This window comes from Saimiri boliviensis, chromosome 9 (genome assembly GCF_048565385.1).
Source record: "Saimiri boliviensis isolate mSaiBol1 chromosome 9, mSaiBol1.pri, whole genome shotgun sequence".
Lineage (NCBI taxonomy): Eukaryota > Metazoa > Chordata > Mammalia > Primates > Cebidae > Saimiri > Saimiri boliviensis.
In genome coordinates, this window is record NC_133457.1 from 13,387,307 (window position 1) to 13,406,296 (window position 18,990).

The 18,990-nt window shown below is 38.7% G+C and overlaps 1 protein-coding gene across 2 annotated transcripts; it reads right to left on the reverse strand.

The window, feature by feature from the left end:
- Positions 1–3,529: 3,529 nt before the first annotated feature.
- Positions 3,530–18,767, reverse strand: TM4SF18 (transmembrane 4 L six family member 18). 2 transcript variants are annotated; one of them, XM_003925052.3, is made up of 6 exons: positions 18,606–18,766; positions 18,286–18,479; positions 15,357–15,446; positions 10,822–10,964; positions 7,293–7,473; positions 3,530–6,535 (listed from the first exon to the last, which is right to left on the reverse strand). In XM_003925052.3, the coding sequence occupies exons 2-6, from the start codon at positions 18,460–18,462 to the stop codon at positions 6,521–6,523; spliced, it is 606 nt and encodes a 201-aa protein (XP_003925101.1). In that variant the 5' UTR covers positions 18,463–18,479; positions 18,606–18,766; the 3' UTR covers positions 3,530–6,520. The 2 variants fall into 2 exon arrangements, with proteins under 2 accessions (XP_003925101.1, XP_039336188.1); XM_039480254.2 differs by having other exon boundaries at positions 18,286–18,767.
- Positions 18,768–18,990: the final 223 nt, after the last annotated feature.

The following is an 18,990-nucleotide window of genomic DNA, read 5'->3' on the forward strand; positions in this document are numbered from 1 at the left end:
CAGCTTTTTTCCTTTTGGCATAGCGAATTAAGGTCCCAGGTTTTTATTTTCCTTTTACAAAACTATTTGTGAGACAAGGGTAACTGTGCTGCTGTCAGATGAAGGTTCCTGGGAGAAGATCAGCTGAGGTGTTTTTAAGTCACAGTTTTGTTTCAGCCACCTGAAGTTTTAAGAGTCATGGAAAGTCAGGAGTGACTTCTGCTAAACACAGGGCTCACCAGAGTCAGAGAAGCCAGCAAGCCTATGGTTTGGACCAGGTACTAAATGTTTGATAAAAGTATGCCAGGTGTAATGAGCTACTGTTTATTCCCCTTTAAAGCTCTCATGGCCCAACTCCGGCTCTCAGGTGTAGGCCAAGAGAAGCACTTCTGTGTAGCAAAATGAGTGTTCTTGGCCGATCCAAACAGAGGAAAGTGGAAGGGAAAGCAGGAACACCTTCAGCACAAAGTTAAATCAAGTCAAGTCAAGATCAGACTCTCACCCAGGCATCCTTTCCTGAAGTTAAAAGAAATGTTTCAATCTGATACATGAAGGAAAAGAAAAATCGACTCACTGTTGAGTGCTGAGAGAGGATATAGGCTTGTGGGCACCTGGTCTCCAGGATTCGCTGTGTTGAGAGAACCGGGCACGCTCTTGGCTTTAGAGCTGTGTTGAAATCCATTTTGGTGGTTGGTTTTTAACCCAAATGCAGTGCATTTTAAAAAATAGTTAAAAATCCAAGTTGAGAACACTTGAACTCACAGAAGGGAGACCCTGCCTACCATAGATTTGCAGATATGGCCTGGATACCGGTCGTCAGCCGGGCTGTTGCCCTTGGGAACATGAGGCGGTGGCGAGGCAGAATTCATTTGCGGAATTCTGCATGGTCACAATAGAGATCGCTGCAACTCTCTTGTCCCTGGGTCACCCTGCATTCCATATCCGTGTGCTTGTCCCTGTGCCCCCAATGTTCCCAGGGGCCAGGCTGGGAGCCCACAGCTGCCCCACTCTCCCGCAGGCCGCTCCACCCACCTTCAGGCAGCCTTTGGGACGCAGGGCCCCACCTGTCCCTCGGTCTTCATGTGGCCAGAGTGGGTCCGTCGTCCCCCGCACTCGTGCTGGCTCAGACACTTTGGCAGGATGTCTGGGGCCTCACCAGCAGGAGAGCGTGCAAGCCTGGCAGGCAGTCCACCTAGACCCACAGCCCCTCGGGAGCACCCCACCTCCACGTGTGACGTAGCGTTCTCTCCCTCAGCTTGCAAGTGTCCAATTTGCCATTGAAAAAGACAACCTCTACTTTTTTCTTTTGTATTTTGATTAACACTGAAGAAGCTGGAGCTCTTAAATTTATCTTGGGGAAACCTCAGAACTGGTCTATTTGGTGTCGTGGAACCTCTTACTGCTTTCAATACATGATTAGTAATCAACAGTTTTGTATACTTGTTTTCAGTTTTCATTTTGACAAACAAGCACTGTAATTATAGCTATTAGAATAAAATCTCTTAACTACTTTTAAACAAAGGCATCCAAATCGAAAATGAGAAAATTAATGTATCCCTCTTTGCTGAGGATATGATCTACACCAGGCGTCCCCAAACTTTTTACGCAGGGGGCCAGTTCACTGTCCCTCAGACCGTTGGAGGGCCGCCACATACTGTGCTCCTCTCACTGACCACCAATGAAAGAGGTGCCCCTTCCTGAAGTGCGGCAGGGGCCAGATGAATGGCCTCAGGGGGCTGCATGCGGCCCGCAGGCCGTAGTTCGGGGACGCCTGATCTATACCTATGAAACCCAAAAGATTCCACCAAAAGGCTCCTAGACCTGGTAAACAAATCCAGGAAAGTCTGTGGATACAAAAATCTATTTAAAAATTCAGTAGCATTTCTGTACCTTGATAACATTCAAGCTGAGAACCAAATGGAGAATGCAGTTCCATTTACAATAGTCACACACACACAAAATAACCGGAAAATACATCTAACCAAAGAGGTGAACAATGTCTATGAGGAAAACCACAAAATACTTCTGAAAGAAATAATAGATGACACAAAAAAATGGAAAACCATTCCACGCTCATGGGTTGAGAGAATCAATATTGTTAAAATTTCCATACCGGCCAAAGCAATCTATAGATTCAACACTAATTCTTATCAGATAAAAATGTCATTTATCACAGAATTAGAAAAACTATTTTAAAATTCATATGCAACCCAAAAAGAGGTCAAATAACCAAAGAAATCCTAGGCAAAAAGAACAAAGACAGTTCAAACTCCAATACAATGCTGCAGAAACTATTGATAAAACATCATGGTACTGATATAAAAGTAGACACATAGACCAGTGGACCAGAATAGTGACCCCTGAAATAAAGCCACACCCCTACAACCAACTGATCTTTAACGAAGTTGACAAAAATAAACACTGGAGAAAGGACACCCTCTTCAATTAATGCTGCTGGGATAACTTGCTAACCACATGGAGAATAATAAAACTGGACACTTACTGTCACCACATACAAAAATTAACTTAAAATGGATTAAAGACTTAAATGTAAGACCTCAAACTATAAAAATTCTAAAAGAAAACCTAGGAAATACTATTTTAGACATCGATCTATGCAAATAATTTGTAATGAACACCCTTAAAGCAAATGCAACAAAATAAAAAATAGACAAATGGGACTTAATTAAACTAAAGAGCTTCTGCACAGCAAAAGAAACCATCAAAAGAGAAAACAGACAACCTACAGAATGGGAGAAAATATTTTCAGAATATGCATCTGGCAAAAATCTAACATCCAGAATCTATAGGAAACTTAAATGAATCAACAAGAAAAAAACCAAAAACCTCACTTAAAAGTGATCAAAGAACATGATCAGACACTTCTCAAAATAAGACATACAAGTGGCCAACAAACATATGAAAAAGTGCTCGACATCACTAATCATGAAAGAGATGCAAATCAAAACACAGTGAGATACCATCTCACACTAGTCAGAATGGCTATTATTAAAATGTCAAAAAATAATAGATATTGGTGAGATCACAGAGGAAAGGGAATGCTTATACATTGTTGGTGGGAATGCAAATTAGTTCAGTCCTTGTGGAAAGCAGTTAGGAAATTTCTCAAAGAACTAAAAATAGAACTACCATTTGACCCAGCAATCCCATTACTGAGTATATACCCAAAGGAAAATAAATTGTTTTACAACAAAACAAAACATGTTCACATGTACATTCATTGCAGCACTATTTGCAATAACAAAGACATGGAATCATTATAAATGTTATCAATGGGAAAGTGCATAAAGAAACTGTTGCACAAATGTACCACGAAATAGTATGCAGCCATTAAAAAAAGTTATTTCATGTCCTTTGCAGCAAGATGAATAATTGTCAGTTAGGATTAGCTGGTAATACTCTCTCTCAGAATTAAAAAGTAGAAAGATTATTTCTAGAAAGGGTAAGAGAAGGCCAGTCACAAACACCTGTATATGTTTTTCTATTTTAAACTCCTTAAATGAATTTTACAGACAGAATTAGAGAACACTTCCTTTTTAAATGACATTTATTTTTTCTAATAATTCAAGTACATAACACATTTTCAAAGGAAAATTTGAAAATACTGAACAATGTAAAGAAAAGAGATATAATCTTATCAATGGGTGGTAATTATTAAGTATTAACTTTTGTATACTTATGCTTTCTTTTTTCAGCCTATTGCATCTAGTCTTCCATCCAAGTAATAACCTGGCCCAACCCTGCTGAAGCTTCCAATATTAGGCATTTTCAAGGTGATATGATCACAGATAATGTAACTATTAAATTTTAAATATTTTTCTGGTCTTTACATATCTGAAGGTTTATACATGTCTACATGTAATTATGTAGTTACTCAATTAAAAATTTGGGCTCAAACTGTATATATATATGTGTGCGTGTGTGTGTATGTGTGTGTATGTGTGTTCGTTTCTTTTTTCCTATTTCCTTTGAATTCTCAAGGATACAAAACCTGCATATTCAGCTTTTTTGTATTCAGCTTTTTAAACTGAAAATTACATGATTAGCATATACTCTTCAAATATAGAATATTTGATGGCTGTGTTAAAATTTAATTTTCATGATAGAGATATCATGCTGCATTTGGCTGTAGCTCTGATGTGTCCAGTGCTGTGGTGGAGTCATTTGGCAAACATCTATTAATATTCCATTCAATGTATGGTGCCATGCTGAATCTAAACAAGAGATAGACAGTCCGAAAGTATCTGGCAAACTGACGAGGTGGGCCTGCTAGAAGTCTGTTTACAAGAGGGCTGAGGAGACTCAGAGAATTTTTGACAAGATGGTCCTGGATATGACTAGCTTATGGGATTGCTAGAGAAACCCTGGGCTGTCAGAGGGGAAGAGATCACCCTGAGTACAACATTGTGTCTGTAGCTTGGGTTTGTCTCCTGGCCCAAGTCCCTCAGACCTCATGTTTAAGTTCTTTGGCAAATAGAGTTATTGAATGAAGCTCTGTAGTACTCTGGAGCCTAAGCGTCTCTGTCTTGGCACCCCTCCAACCCAACATCTAGAAAAGGGAAACTTCGGTTGGGTCATTTTGGTTGCAATAAACAGAGCTGCACTGATTTAGTGGTGGGGGTTACTGAAGCTATCAGCACAGTGACAAAGAAGAAAGACTATCTAGAAATCCAAGAGTAGAAACCAGGCCTAGTGTATATTGTCACTGTTCATTGTGGGCAAAGGTGGTTTTAGGAAGCTTTGGAGCAGAAGTTCACATATCCTCCTTTTAATATGATACCATTATTAAAATGAACAAGATACTCTCTGTATGTTGGCTTCCTTCTTTATCCTTTAGTCATATCTTGTGGCAATGCTCAGGTTGCTTCATTCTTAGCTCCCTAGTTCAAATTCTGATGCTTGAATAACCACCAGTCTTATCTGTACAGTGTTTTACTCCAGGCTAAGTCGGAGGCCACTGGGAGAGAAGAGGCTGTCCATGACTCTGGGGCCTGTCCCAGTTCAGTCAGCTGAACCCAGAACATGAGGGCATGGCTTGCTTTCAAGATGTTAGTTTCAGCAAAGGCTGTGAAGAGGCGCCTTGGTTGGCACCTAAAGGTTGGCACAGCAGACATCAAAGAGAAAGACATTCTCTCCCACATCCTCCTAGCCTACTCTCTGGCTTTGGCACAGAGCAAGTGTTGGCAGACCATTGTTGACAGTGTCCATGGAGGAGACAAATAGGGAATTGGCAGAAGTGTTGAGGCCCAGTGTGCCTGTGATGTAAGCAGTGCTTAGCAGGGTAATTTGTAAGAAGCAGAAAACCTGGTATGAGCATTCAACACTGAGTGCCTACTGGGTCCACTGTGTGCTGGGTGCTATGGATGGTGGAAAAATTTATAAGATGTGGCTACTGTCCACGAGGAAGTCATGGCAGGTATAGGCGGAAAGTTTGTAAATGTTCTACTTTTTAATTACTTAAAAATAAATATAGATACTGGTAACTCCCCATGACACAGCTATCGACTGGTCAGTGGTCATTTTCTCTTGCCCATTGAGCATGTTCCCTAGATGCTCACTTATTTTAAGACTACCTCTTCTAGTCCATCACACTCATCAACAGGAGTCAGAAAGGAAGAGCAAAAGTTTAGTTTGACTGTATAAGCTTATATAAAACTCTTTCTGGCTTAGCTGTATCACTGCTTCCTCATGGAATGTTGATGGAAGTGTCATTCCATGATGTTTACAAATAATGTTGAGGAATGTGGAAAGAGCATATGCCTTAAAGTTTGGAAAAATAAAAAAAAAATTAATAGTGAAAATGTGAATTTAGAAAATATTTTCATTAAAGCATATTCAATAAAGAAATCTTGGAAAATATAGAAAAGTGGGAAGATCATCAATGCGCCAAATCAAGCATAGTTGGCATTTTGTTATATTTCCTCTTAGATTTAGTTTTCATCCTAAATTTTGATTATTAGTGTTTCATTTACTGTAAACATGAATTTGTAACCTGCTTTTTGATGTAGCATTATTTGTAATTTTTAAAACATCGTTTGTAATGACTATGATTTTACAACCATATAGCACTCTTTATTTTTTATTTAATTTTTTTAATATCAGAAAGCATTTACAGTATTTACCACTCTTAAACCTTCCTCTAAGTTTAGAATTTTGGAGTGTTTCTAATATTAAATAATGTTGCAACATACATATTTGCATAAATTCTTCTCTCATATTCTTATTTACTTCCCTAATAGAAATTCTTAGAAACGGATTTGTTTGATCAAAGGTTATAAGTATTTCTGAAGTTCCTGATGGCCCAGAGCATGAGGGTCATGTGATATATAACATTACTTTAAAAAGCATTCGAAATGGAGGAAGGGTGGCATACTTGCATGTGTGGTGAGGACTGCAAATTTCACAAATAAACACCAAATGGAAAAAGCACCATCATTTCAATACTTTCCTCAAGTCTACACAGTTGGTATAAGATTTAGATAGATGGCTGTGTCTTGATAATGGAAAACATTTTTGTCATTCAAATGATTCCAGGCTACAGAAAAGAAGGAAAAACAAAGTGATTAAAGTTACAAATTTGGTTTGATTAGTAATCCACAATCCAGATAGCAACTTAAACTTACATTTCATATTCAAAATGTGATAGAACAGAAAAACATCTATTTGAAATTGCTAGGAAAGGTATTACACATTCTGTGTTGTTAAACAAAATACAGGAGACCCCATTCATGATTTTTCTTCACTCTGGACTTGTTGATAATAGTTTCAACCAGAACTAAATTAACATTAGCATTTTAGCAGATGAAGTAAAAGTAGTTTCAATAGGATAAAGAGATATTTCCCTTCTTCAAAAGCACTCACTATGCACTCAAGATAAAGGTTTATTAGTTGAATGCGTTCAGAAGAGAAGTTATTTCATTGAGATAAGGTTCTGAGCCTTTGCTTATCTTAAGAACAGGGAAATTACTTGATAAATGCTAAAACTTCTTTATGCTTTGGGTTATCACTACATAGAATACTAAAACATTGCTCATTCAAAACATTTATGAAGTCTTACCATACAACAAGAAATGCAGATTTTATAATTACTGAGTTGATACAACCCATATAGATAAGCCAAGACACATTGGGATATCAGAAAAAATTCAGATGTTAGAGCTTGAGTAAAGATGAGGATAGTAGAAATGGGGAGGGGTGGAGGATGGAATTCTAGTCTTTTTAACAAGACTCATTGAATCCTGGAAAGTGAGTGTAATATGGATGAGCTACAGGTGCCCATGAGAATCTGTTACCTGGATGATCACTGAATAGCTTCCACACAGTATCTTGGATAATTGAATGACTACTCTGATGAGGCAGATGATCACTTGAAGCCCACTGAGGGTTATAAGAATGGAAAATAAAATGATGTTCCACTCCACAACATGCGCAGGTTCTAGGCACTGAATCCACATGCTGGAATCTGTAAGGAAACTGAGAGAGAGACCCATGGCCAAATCTACATACTGGGTCCAAGGAAGAAAGTGACAGGTATTTATATGTTTGAGAAATTACTGTATGATTAAAATATGTAGATACACAGATAATAAATTATATAGATAACAAATTGTATAGATAATTTGTTATTAGATACAAATTAATATATTTTAAAAACCATTCAGATATACATTTTGGACACATCATATGCATAGCACTGAGCTAGACACTTAGTTTATTGTAAATGTGGTGCCTGCCTTACCACTCCCATGACCTCTCTTCATTTTTCTTTCTCCTCTTCCATTTTTTTCCTGCTTCTTTCTTTTTCACTCTTCCGCCCCCCCCCCTTATTTATTTCCTACTCTCCAATGCTCCAGGAAATAAAGGCATTTTGGGAATTTCTTGATATTGTTAATGGCCCTTGTCTCCAATAGGAAAGAGCACTGAACATGAAATCAGAATTCCTGGATCTGTAGGATATTGAGCAAAGAACTTGATCCTGCTGGCCTCCAGAGTCTTATCTTAATAAGGGGGTTAAAATATCTAATTTCAGAGTTATTGTGAATATTTGGTAAGAGTGTATAAAAATGGTTTGGAACCTGTAAAGTACAATAACAGTGGTTTTCTGCTAAATTTTCCTAGACCTAGCTCATATCCCATTTACCCCTATCTCTGTCTCAGCCACCAGGGAAGTGAGTCCCTCCAGATCCTTTTTCTATACTGTTCCTAGTACATGCTCTGCACAGATCATGCAGCAGTTTAAAACAAGATGACTTGCAGGGCTTCTGCTTTTCTCCCAGACTATGGTACTGTTTCTCCTTCTTGTAAACTGCAGAAAGGCATAAGTGCTCTGGCTGGGCTGGGGAGGGACAGAGAAGTTTGCCCTGACACCCACTCCCTCCACTACCTCCACACACAGCCCTATGACTCTATGACAGCACTGACTTCATTTATTGTAATTCTATCTGTATCTGTATATCTATCTGTGGCTGTATCTGCATCTGCAACTATTTTTATTCCCTTAGCAGACTGTACTCTGAGAGCACTGACCATGTTTTGCTCATCTCTGAAGGGCCAGCTCTAAACTCTAAGGTCGTGCTTGACAAGTTGTAAAGATCAGTAAGTATTTGTTGGATGAAAACAAATTCAGGATCCTCACCAGCCACCATGCCCGTGACTAAATCTGTCGGCTACCTGGCAGGTGGGGAATGTCACCTGTTAATAATAAAACCTGAAAATGTATTGCATCACATTTGTGCATTACTTCCATTTAATTCCAAATTCTATGAGATAGAAGTGATTCTTGTTTCCAACCTACAGAAGCTCAGAGATAGCCGGATACTTGTCTAAGGTTGTGGAGCTTTATAAGTAGGAGGGAGGGACTTAAATTTCGATCTATAACCATCAAACACTTGTGCTCCAAGGGCAATGTTCATTCACCTTGAGGTTGCCATCTTAGTTGAATGTTCTGTCAGGTCTGTATGAGTTCCTGGAGGGAAAGGACTCTCTGTGATTTACCTCTGATGCTCCAGCTCTTATTGCAAGGCCTAGAGACCTAGTCAGTGCTCAATGAATATTTGCTGAATAAATGCACAAATGAATAACTGATGTGATAATTCAGTATTAACACCTGCTCCCCGCTGTATATGTCAAGCCTTGGAAACTTCTTGAGGGGACCAGAGACTTAGCTTCCATGTGTTGCTTCCAATCAATGTTTCACCTTGAAACTTTTTTTTTTTTGAAACATTTTTATATAGATGGAAACAGATGAAAAAAAGCCTCTGAGTCAGCTTAAAGGAGTAATGGAGGGGCATATGGACAGCCTAGAGAATCATGGCTTAAAAGGGGAGGTTTTGGCCTGGTGCAGTGGCTCACACCTGTAATCCCAGCACTTTGGAAGGCTGAGGCAGGCGGATCACCTGAGGTCAGGAGTTCGAGACCAGCCTGACCAACATGGAGAAACCCCTGTCTCTACTAAAAATATAGAATTAGCAGTGCATGGGGGCGCATGCCTGTAATCCCAGGTACTCGGAAAGCTGAGGCAGAAGACTTGCTTGAACTCGGGAGGTGGAAGTCACTGAGATCGCACCATAGCGCTCCAGCAAGGCCAGCAAGAGTGAAACTCTGTCTCAAAAAAAAAAGACGAAGGTTTTGGTTTTGAGTAAGAAAAAGTTCAGGGGCCGATAGTGTTAACAAGGGGCCTTTTGCACCCAGTGGGGATTTCTACATTAGAGTCCCCTTTACTGAGGCCCGTCAACCCCACAGGCGTGTCTCCTCCAATGGCGCAGGAAGGTCTGAAGTTATTGTCTAGGTTTTCCTGACCTGAGGGAGAGTCATGTTCACTAAAAGAGGTCATGGTATGTGGCACCATGTAAAATCTTCTGAATGAAGGCAGCTATAGGCACAGAAGCAGCTCCGCCGTGCAGGCCTAGATGCACGTGTAAGACCTCAGATAGACACAGGCCTTGAACAAATAAAGCCAATCGTGGAGAGTTGAGAAGAAAATATAACTTCCCCCAGCGAATGGTACAAACACTCCCTCATTTTACGCCATCAGAATTCTGAGCACAGGCTAAAAACAAGGAGAGATTCAATGGACCTCTCCTGTATTTCTTTCTGGGCCCTGCTACCTCCTAATCTGTGTCTGGTGCCGGGAACCCAATACACCCAGCACAAGGCCAGCATGAGGCATTTTGAGATCCAGGACTGGGTTGCGAGGCTCATGACTAAATTACTAGTTTTCTGAGCAAGGCTACCTCTTTAGATCCTTCTCCAGTATAAGCTGCATATGCTCTGCTAATTCCACAAACTCCTGTGCTTAATCATGTTCCTAGATCTCAGGCTGTACTTCTCTGCTCACCCTGCCTGATTATCTCTTTATCATGCCTCCTACTACAGCCCTGAGAGGCACTGTCCAAGAGCACCATGGTTTCTCTCGTCCTTAAGCCCTTTCACACTTGTAACAAACCACACGTCCAACCTGGCCTAAAACAAAATTGAGTTGCTGGCACCACCCAGGTCATAAGCTTCAGCTGTTAGCAGACCATAGTAATCACACAACTTTAATCTGAAGTATGGTGGGAGAACACACCTTTCATTTGGATATCTCCGTGACAGCCTCAAGACATTAAATGAAAATGGCATTAAAAGACTGAAGAAAAAAATCTAAACGAAGATCCTTGTAAGAACAAATTGGTCTGCATATTAGTAAACTAATAGGAACATTCTGCACTAAAACAGCCACATGGAACCCCAAAGTGATCACTGAAAATAAATGTGAGCACGGGCATGAGGCCAGGTATTTCCCATTTTCTGATCTCCTTAGCTTGGGGAATTATTCCTTACCGTCCAGCAGTGCCTTCAAAAGCATACTCCCAGCCATTGAGGGTGCGGCAATATGGGCCCTGGACAAGCCCCAAGGCAGAGATGACCAGGCAGTATCCAGAAAAGGCAATTCCAAGGGAAGAAAAGGTAATTGACAGCAGTGTCTAAATTAAAATATAGTAGCAGGTTAGTGCCATAGAAGGCAATAATGGGATGTCGTGGATAAATTATCAGAAAGCTACATTCCCCTATTCATCCAAGCTCATGCAGTCCATACAATACTAAATGCCCACATACAAATAAAAACAAAAGTAATCCAAACCTATTTGATCCTAAAAATAAGTTTTTAAATAACCTTTCGTTTGGCATCACACAGAGGTAAGTAGGTAATTTACTAAATTTATTTTTTCTTTTTGGAATTTTGATATTAAAATAATGATCACCTCTTATAAAAATTCAGTGAAGGATGTGATCAATCAACCCGAAACTATTTATTGAAGACCTGCTGTTTTTTAGGTAGAGTGGGTTCTCTAAGAATTACAAGCTATGACCTCTGCTTTCCTCTTGTAAAGGTATCTTAATATATTTACAAGAATATAAAGGAAAATATCAGGTGTAACCTCAATATTTATACACATATTCAAGTGAGGGTAGAATTGATGGAGGGTGGTGTTTTCATTTGAGTAGAGAGAATGGGTGATATTCACAGGCAGATCAGTGCAAGCAGAGCTGTGAGAAAATAGGTTTAATCTAAGAGGGGTTTATTCAGATGAGTGAGGAGAAAGGTTCTGAAGACAGAGTTACATCGTACTAAAGCTGGGAAAACAAGATTGACAGGACACAGTTATGCTCTTGAGTAACTTAAAAAAGTGAGTACAGCTTGGCAGATCCAGTCCAGAGCTGGCCTTGAATGCCGGATCAAGGAATCTGGACTTTATCCTTCTGGGCAAGGGGCTTCCCTCCCCACAACATTTTATTTAAAAAATTTCAAATCTACAAAAAATTTGAAAGTATAGTACAATAAATCCCTACATACCCTTTACCTAGAATCACCTAAGCGAATATTTTACCATATTTGTTTGTGCTTTCTCCCTTCTCTGTGTGTACATATTCATGCAAAGTACATATATACACCAGTTCATATATATACACCTGCGTATTTATTAAATGTTTTTGTTACTGAGCCATTTGAAAGTAGGTTGCAGGCATTATGATATTTCACCCCTAAATATATCAGCATACATCTTCTAAGAATAAACAAATTCTATTATTTTGTAACTTTAAACGTTTTTGTACAGGATCCAATAAAGGTTTATGTACAAGATGATATCTCTTTAGTTTAATTTATATTAGTCTTCCTTTTTGTTTTTTGGGCTGTTCAACTTTTTTAATGAATCCCAGACAGTTGTCTTGTAGAATATCTCACACTCTGGGCTTTTCTGATTATTTTCTCACAATTGAATTCAAAAATTTTAGCGAGTATACTTAATGGGTGTGGTGTACCTTGTGGGCTTCTCATGCTAAGGGTGGTGCTAAGTTTGATCTCTTGGTTAAAGATGTCCTTCAAATCTCTTCCCTGGAAAGGTACATTTTCCACTTGCAATTAGTAAATAACTGCCAACGTAATGTTTTGAGACAGTGTCATATTCTGTTTCTTAATAACATTTCAACTAACGGATTTAGCATCCACTGAGATCCTCATATTCATTGATTACCAGTGATCACTGGGGTTCCAATATGGTGCCTTCATAATGCTGTCATTTCTCTCCATTTATGTTACCATTTTTCTGCGCAGAACAACTTCTGCTCCCATTTCACTCTCCTTTGCCTCTCTCTATGTTATCTGGACTCATGGATCTTCTAATTCACTAAACTATAATCCATAAATGATATTATACTTTTAGACGTACAAATCGTCCAAATTTGGCCAGTGGGAATATCCATGTAGGTCAACTCCTATGCCCTTTAACACACTCCTGCCATTCTTTAAACATGTTCTGCTTTCTGGCACAAGATGTTCCAGGTTCATTTTGAGCTTATTCTTCCATAAACCTGGAAGGAGCTGGGGTTTTGTTGTTTTTTTTTCTTTGCTGTTGTTTTGAGATGCAGTCTCACTCTGTTGCCCAGGCTGGACTGCAGTGGCCCGATCTTGGCTCACTACCACCTCCAACTCTTAGATTCAAGCGATTCTCCTGCCTCAGCCTCCTAAGTAGCTGCGATTACAGGCTCCCTAGCTAATTTTTGTATTTTTAGTAGAGATGGGGTTTCACCATGTTGGCCAGGCTGGACTCAAACTCCTGACCCCAGGTGATCTGCCCACTTTGGCCTCCCAAAGTGCTGGGATTACAGGCATGAGCCGCTGTGCCCAACCAGAAGCTTTTTTTTAAACAAGTACTGTAATTGGTTTTTGAGCAAGGAAGTGATATGCCCAAAATGTGTTTTGGAAGAATCTGAATCATAGTTTTATTTTCTGTAAACTGTAGATGACGTCAACAGGAATAGCACTTATGTAACAGGGTGATTTCAAAAACAAAGTACAATAAAATATTAGCTATGATTCCAAGCGCCCGTATTTAGCCAATATTTGCTTTCCAGGAATAATTGTCTAAGAATTTTGTCAGAAAACCAGACTCCATGTAGGAATGGATAGTGCCTTAGTTCCTGCTGCTATAACAAAAATATCTTAGACTGAGTAATTAACAACAGAATTTTATTATTTACACTTCTGGAGGCTGGAAAGTCTAAGCTCACTGGCATTGTCAGTGTCTGGTGAGGGCCCATTCCTCACAGATGGCACCTTCTATGTGTCCTCTCATAGTGCAAGGGGTTTAAGAGTGCTCCCCTCAACCCCTTTTATAAGGGCACCAGCCTCATTCATGAGGGAACAGCCATCATAACTTAGTCACATCCAAAAACGTCCCACCATGGTAGGAATTAGGTTTCCATGTGAATTTTGGAGGAACACAGGCAGGCAATAGCAGATAACAGCCAATAAGCGAATCAACTTTCATTACATTTCAGAAGTTATAAACTGATGCAGACTCAAATTTTCCTGGAAGATGTACCTCGTTTGGTTTAAATGAAGATTAACTGCCAATATTTTACAATTGAAAAGTTTTACACAGAAATCCATATTTTTACTTTCTCCTGAAAACTGAGAATTATTGCCCACTTCATCATGGCTACAGCTGGCTGGATTTGAATAGCAGCTCCTTCTCCTCCTTGGGTGGAAATTGTGCTCTGATGCCTACCAGATTCATTTCATTCGTTTATATCACACATGTGGCTTCTGGGGAGCATTTTAATTGAGACTTCTATTCTTTTTTTATGACTTTTTAAATTGTACTTTAGGTTCTGGGGCACACGTGCAGAACAAGCAGGATTGTTGCATAGGTACATGCATGGCAATGTGGTTTGCTGCCTCCATCCCCCCATCAACTATATGTGGCATTTCTCCCCATGTTATCCCTCCCCACCCCCTGCTGTCTCTTTCCTAGCTCCTGCCAAGAGACCCCACCCAGTGGGTGATGTTCCCCTTCCTGTGTCCTGGCTTAAAAAATTTAGTTGTGTCCGGGCGCTGGGGCTCATGCCTGTAATCCTAGCACTTTGGGACGTCAAGACGGGCGGATCATGAGGTCAGGAGATTGAGACCATCCTGGCTAACACAGCAAAACCCTGTCTGTACTAAAACTACAAAAATTAGCCTGGTATGATGGCATGCACCTATAGTCCCATCTACTCAGGAGGCTGAGGCAGGAGCATTGCTTGAACCCAGGAGGTGGAGTTTGCAGTGTGCCGAGATTACGCGCCTGCACTCCAGCCTGGGTAACAGAGGGAGACTCCATCTCAAAAAAAAAAAAAAAAAAAAAAAAAAAGAAAAAAAAAAGAAAAGAAAAGAAAGAAAAAAAAAAGGAGAAAATCTGTTTGTATTATTCTCCCTGATACTATTTTAATTATTTTTAAAGTGCCAATTTAAAAAATGCACATCATGTACACCCAACAACATGGATGAATCTAAAAATTATCATCCTGGATGAAAAAAGACAAATAAAAAAGACAAATACTGTATGATTTCACATATATAAAATACAAACTAACCTATAATGACAAAAAGTAAATCAAAGGTTAATCTTTTGAGGTTGGCAGAAATACTCTGTTATCTTGACTGCAATGGTGGTTTCGTGGGTGTAGGCAACAGTTAAAATTCATGATACGGCATAATTTTAATGGTTGCCATTTAATATTTGTAAATTAGCCCTTAATAAAGTTTATAAAGAAAAAATAGACTAACAGAAACTCAGTTAGGAAAAAGTATTACTTCCTAACTTTATGTCTCTTTAAATCCTGATTTTCCCAAAGATCATCAGTGGAACAAAGGTGGAGGAAAGACTAAGCCAAATGGAAGATAATCTTGGCAGTAAACTCTTGATCTCTGTACTGATAGGGTACAGTAGTGAGGGTACAATACTGTCAATATTTTTGTGTTTCTGAGTGACAAGAAAGAAAGCTGGAGCCCACTCAACCATCCTCAAAAAAAAAAAAACCATTGCTCTTACCACATATTTTTTGCCGCAGTTTTCACTCTGGCAACATTTATATTTGTTATTATTCTCCAGTACCAGAAGAACTGTTGTTACTATAAGCATCTATAGGAGGGAAGAGATAAAATGTTAGTAATGAAATGCTAGTTTACATTTGTGCTTATAATCAGAGGACAGTGACTTCAAGCATAGATTCTGGGGTCAGGCAGATCTGGGTCTGTCTGAATCCAAGCTCTGCCACTTTCCAGCTGTGTAAATTTGAGACTCCTTCTCTATAAAATGTTATCAAGACGTTGTTATGAGGTAATATACGTGACATTTTGAGTATAGTGGTTGACTCATTGTAAGTGACTGATAAGTGTTAACTATTATTATCATGGTTACCAACCATCGAAAGCTAATGATCAAGGAGAAGTAAATGGTATGGACATGAGAATACCACCCTGCCTTTCTCAATGACTCAGTTGTAGAGATCCAAAGAAAATCATGCGCCAGACTTTGTAGTTTGCTAGCCTCTCTTCATTTACTGTCCTCTGGGAATGGAGGTGAGAGGCTCGGGTAATTGGAAACCGTATCTCTTTAAAGTGAGTTCAATTTCCCCATGCATTCAAACCCTCTCAGGTTTAAACTGTTTCAGTGTGTTTTGTCTGTATCAAGCCAACAAAGTGGGAGAATTTGATGAATTCTATTTTCTTTTCTTTCTTCTTTCTTTCTTTCTTTCTTTTCTTTCCTTCTTCTTTCTTTCTTTCTTTTTTGTATTTTAGGAAAAAGGCTAGAGCTAGAACATGAATTTCTTTACCATGATAACTTCTGGTTAGGCTAGATTATGGACCATGAATTGCTTATGGGAAATTCTCCACCCATTTTTTTACTCTTACTATTCAGGACTGAGTCTTACAGCTGAGTTCACTATTATTTTACTCTTCATAGCCAACATTTCTAGTTTCCAAATTTCTTCAGCTTTCGTTAATTTTTTGCTTCATTTAATTATTTATCTATATTCTTCTCCTTTCTCCTAAAAGGGTTTGATGCAGTTATGGTAATATATTTTAATAATTCCTGGAAAATGAAAAAAAAAAATAGAGAACAGATTTCTTTTCCTAGTTTTAATTTTTACATGGAGCATAAGCAAAACTGTCCTATATTCCTCTCCTTTCAACATCATTAGTTCTCACAGATTGAAATAAATTCTGGCCTAACCTTATTTATGTCTTGCCACTGTTCTATTTATTACAATTGCATATTGAGGGAAACGATGAGATAAGGCCAAAGCATAGTAACCAGCTTCATTACAATATTGATAGATACAATTAGACCTAGACCCTGTAGTCTTATTGCTCAGGCATCAACTGTTGAAGGAGAAACTGTCTTCTTTTTGTTGTTTCAAAATATAACTGCAGTGCGGAAGAGTCAAGAATAGTGGAGGTAAATTACACATAATCCCACCACCCTCATGTGTCTTCATGTATTTATTTCTGGTGTTTTCCCACATATGTATATTTGACACAGCTGCAATAGTAATTTACTCACAACTTCGTTGTGTCTTTTTTCACTTAATATGAAATAATGTGCATTTTCCATGTTGTTACATCTTCATAATTATAATTTTCACCATTGTATGAAATGAATGTACTGTAATTTATTTAGCTACTTCTCTGTAAGATACTTCTTCTAGTTATTTACTATTATACCAATGCAGCCACAAACATCTGTACACATAGCTCAGAATAAATGATGAGAGGTAGAATTACTGAGTCAAAGAACATAAGCATTTTCATAGATCTTGGTATATCATATCAAACTCTTCCCCGAAAGACTGACATTACCTTGTAGTTCAGCCAACATTAGTTGTGTGCTTATTTCATAGCAACTTCAATAACATTGGATATTAATATTTTAAAATTTATTAATTTAATGTGCAAAATGAATAAATGAAAACTGCTTTACAACATAGCTATTAAAATACAATAATTAAACATCCCGCAAAGATGTAGAAATAGATTATTTCTATATCTCTTCTACACTATTGGTGATCTGATTAGCTTACAGTCCATAATGTGCTGTTTTTAGAGATGACTTGACCAGGAAAAGTGTCTTTTCCTCCGAGTTGCCAACATGGTTTACTATCAGTTTGTTTATTTTTAAAGAGCACAAAGTCATCAGGAAAGTGTTCATGGATTACCGTTGATAATTCAATTTACTTTTCAAACACTCCCTCCATTATGAGGGTCTCAGTGTGGGACTGTTTAATGATGACACAGCTCATTCTTTAATAATCATATAATTACAACAGTCACTGGCTATCTACTGCATGTCAGTCTCTCTCCTGGGTACTTTATCTATCTATCTATCTATCTATCTATCTATCTATCTATATCTATCTATCTATCTATATTTTATCTTGAAAAGCAAATGCCATTTTCACATTTTTCACATTAGAACACTAAGGCTCAAAGATACTGAGTAACTTGCCAAAGATCTCATGGCACAAATGACAGAGCTTAGATTTACCTGCAGGTTTGTCTGAATATTCAAGTCTCTGCTTTTTTTCATGCTATCCTAATGCCCCTTCAATCTAGAAAAACATGAGCACAGACAGAAAATCTGTTCTAGAAAACAGTAATGCCACTGAAGATCGAATAGCTTAAGTTGATACGCAGGGTTCATGAGAACATACTATTTTTACAGGTCAGTGTCCCACAGACTTTCGTTAGGACTGACTGACTTCCTGCATTACTGAAGCTGCATTGTTGAGCAGTTTATTGAAAACAAAGCTATGTCCCAAATCCTAGCAGATCACCTGCCCCTTCCCCGTCCATCTTTCAAATCCTACACCCAAGATGAGCAGAATGATTTTTCCAGTATTCATTATTTTTACTGGGTTCAAGGTTAAGTCTCAACAACAACTCCCCCTACTCTCCCAAGTCACCAAAGTCACACTTACCATGACGCCTGAGAAACAGATTCCTTCAAAATACCACACGTAGTTGGTGAGTTTATTGCTGGATGCATAAGAAGTTTGCCCATTTGGGAAATACAATAATATGTTCACAATTATACTCCAAAGTGCAAGCGGAATCAGCAGACAACTTAGGCAGCTTCCACACTTTCGAGACCCCATTTTGCCCTGCTTAGACCCTGCAGGAGATTTCAAGAGCATACAGTCACAGAAAGTCTATTTTTCTTCTTTCTACCTGACCGTTTCTTTCTTTTTTCTTTTCTTTTCTTTTTTTTTTTTTTTTTTTTTTTTTTGAGATTACCTACCACTTTCAGGGTCAGAGCCCTTCACTTCATATTCATGAGAAGCCAGGGAATTGGAATATACCCGCAGCCAACAATCTCAGTGTGAAATAGTGGTTTACTGTTTGGAGAACAATAGACAATGATCAGCGACTGAAGAGCTGAGCTAGTCTTCATCCTGTGCCAAAGGAATCCGGTGTTTTTCGCTGCTTTTTAAAATAAGTCATTTTCCTCTGGATTAAAGCACTGAAGGCTTAACCCTGACCCTGTTTTAAGAAGGAAGTTGGGGTGGGGACTGGAATTGAATGTAGCAAATTTCATCCAACAGTGGAGAGACAAGGTTAAAGAAAAAACTACCAAGGGGGCTTATATTTAGAGCTTGATATGTTTGTTAAAATGTCCTGATTTT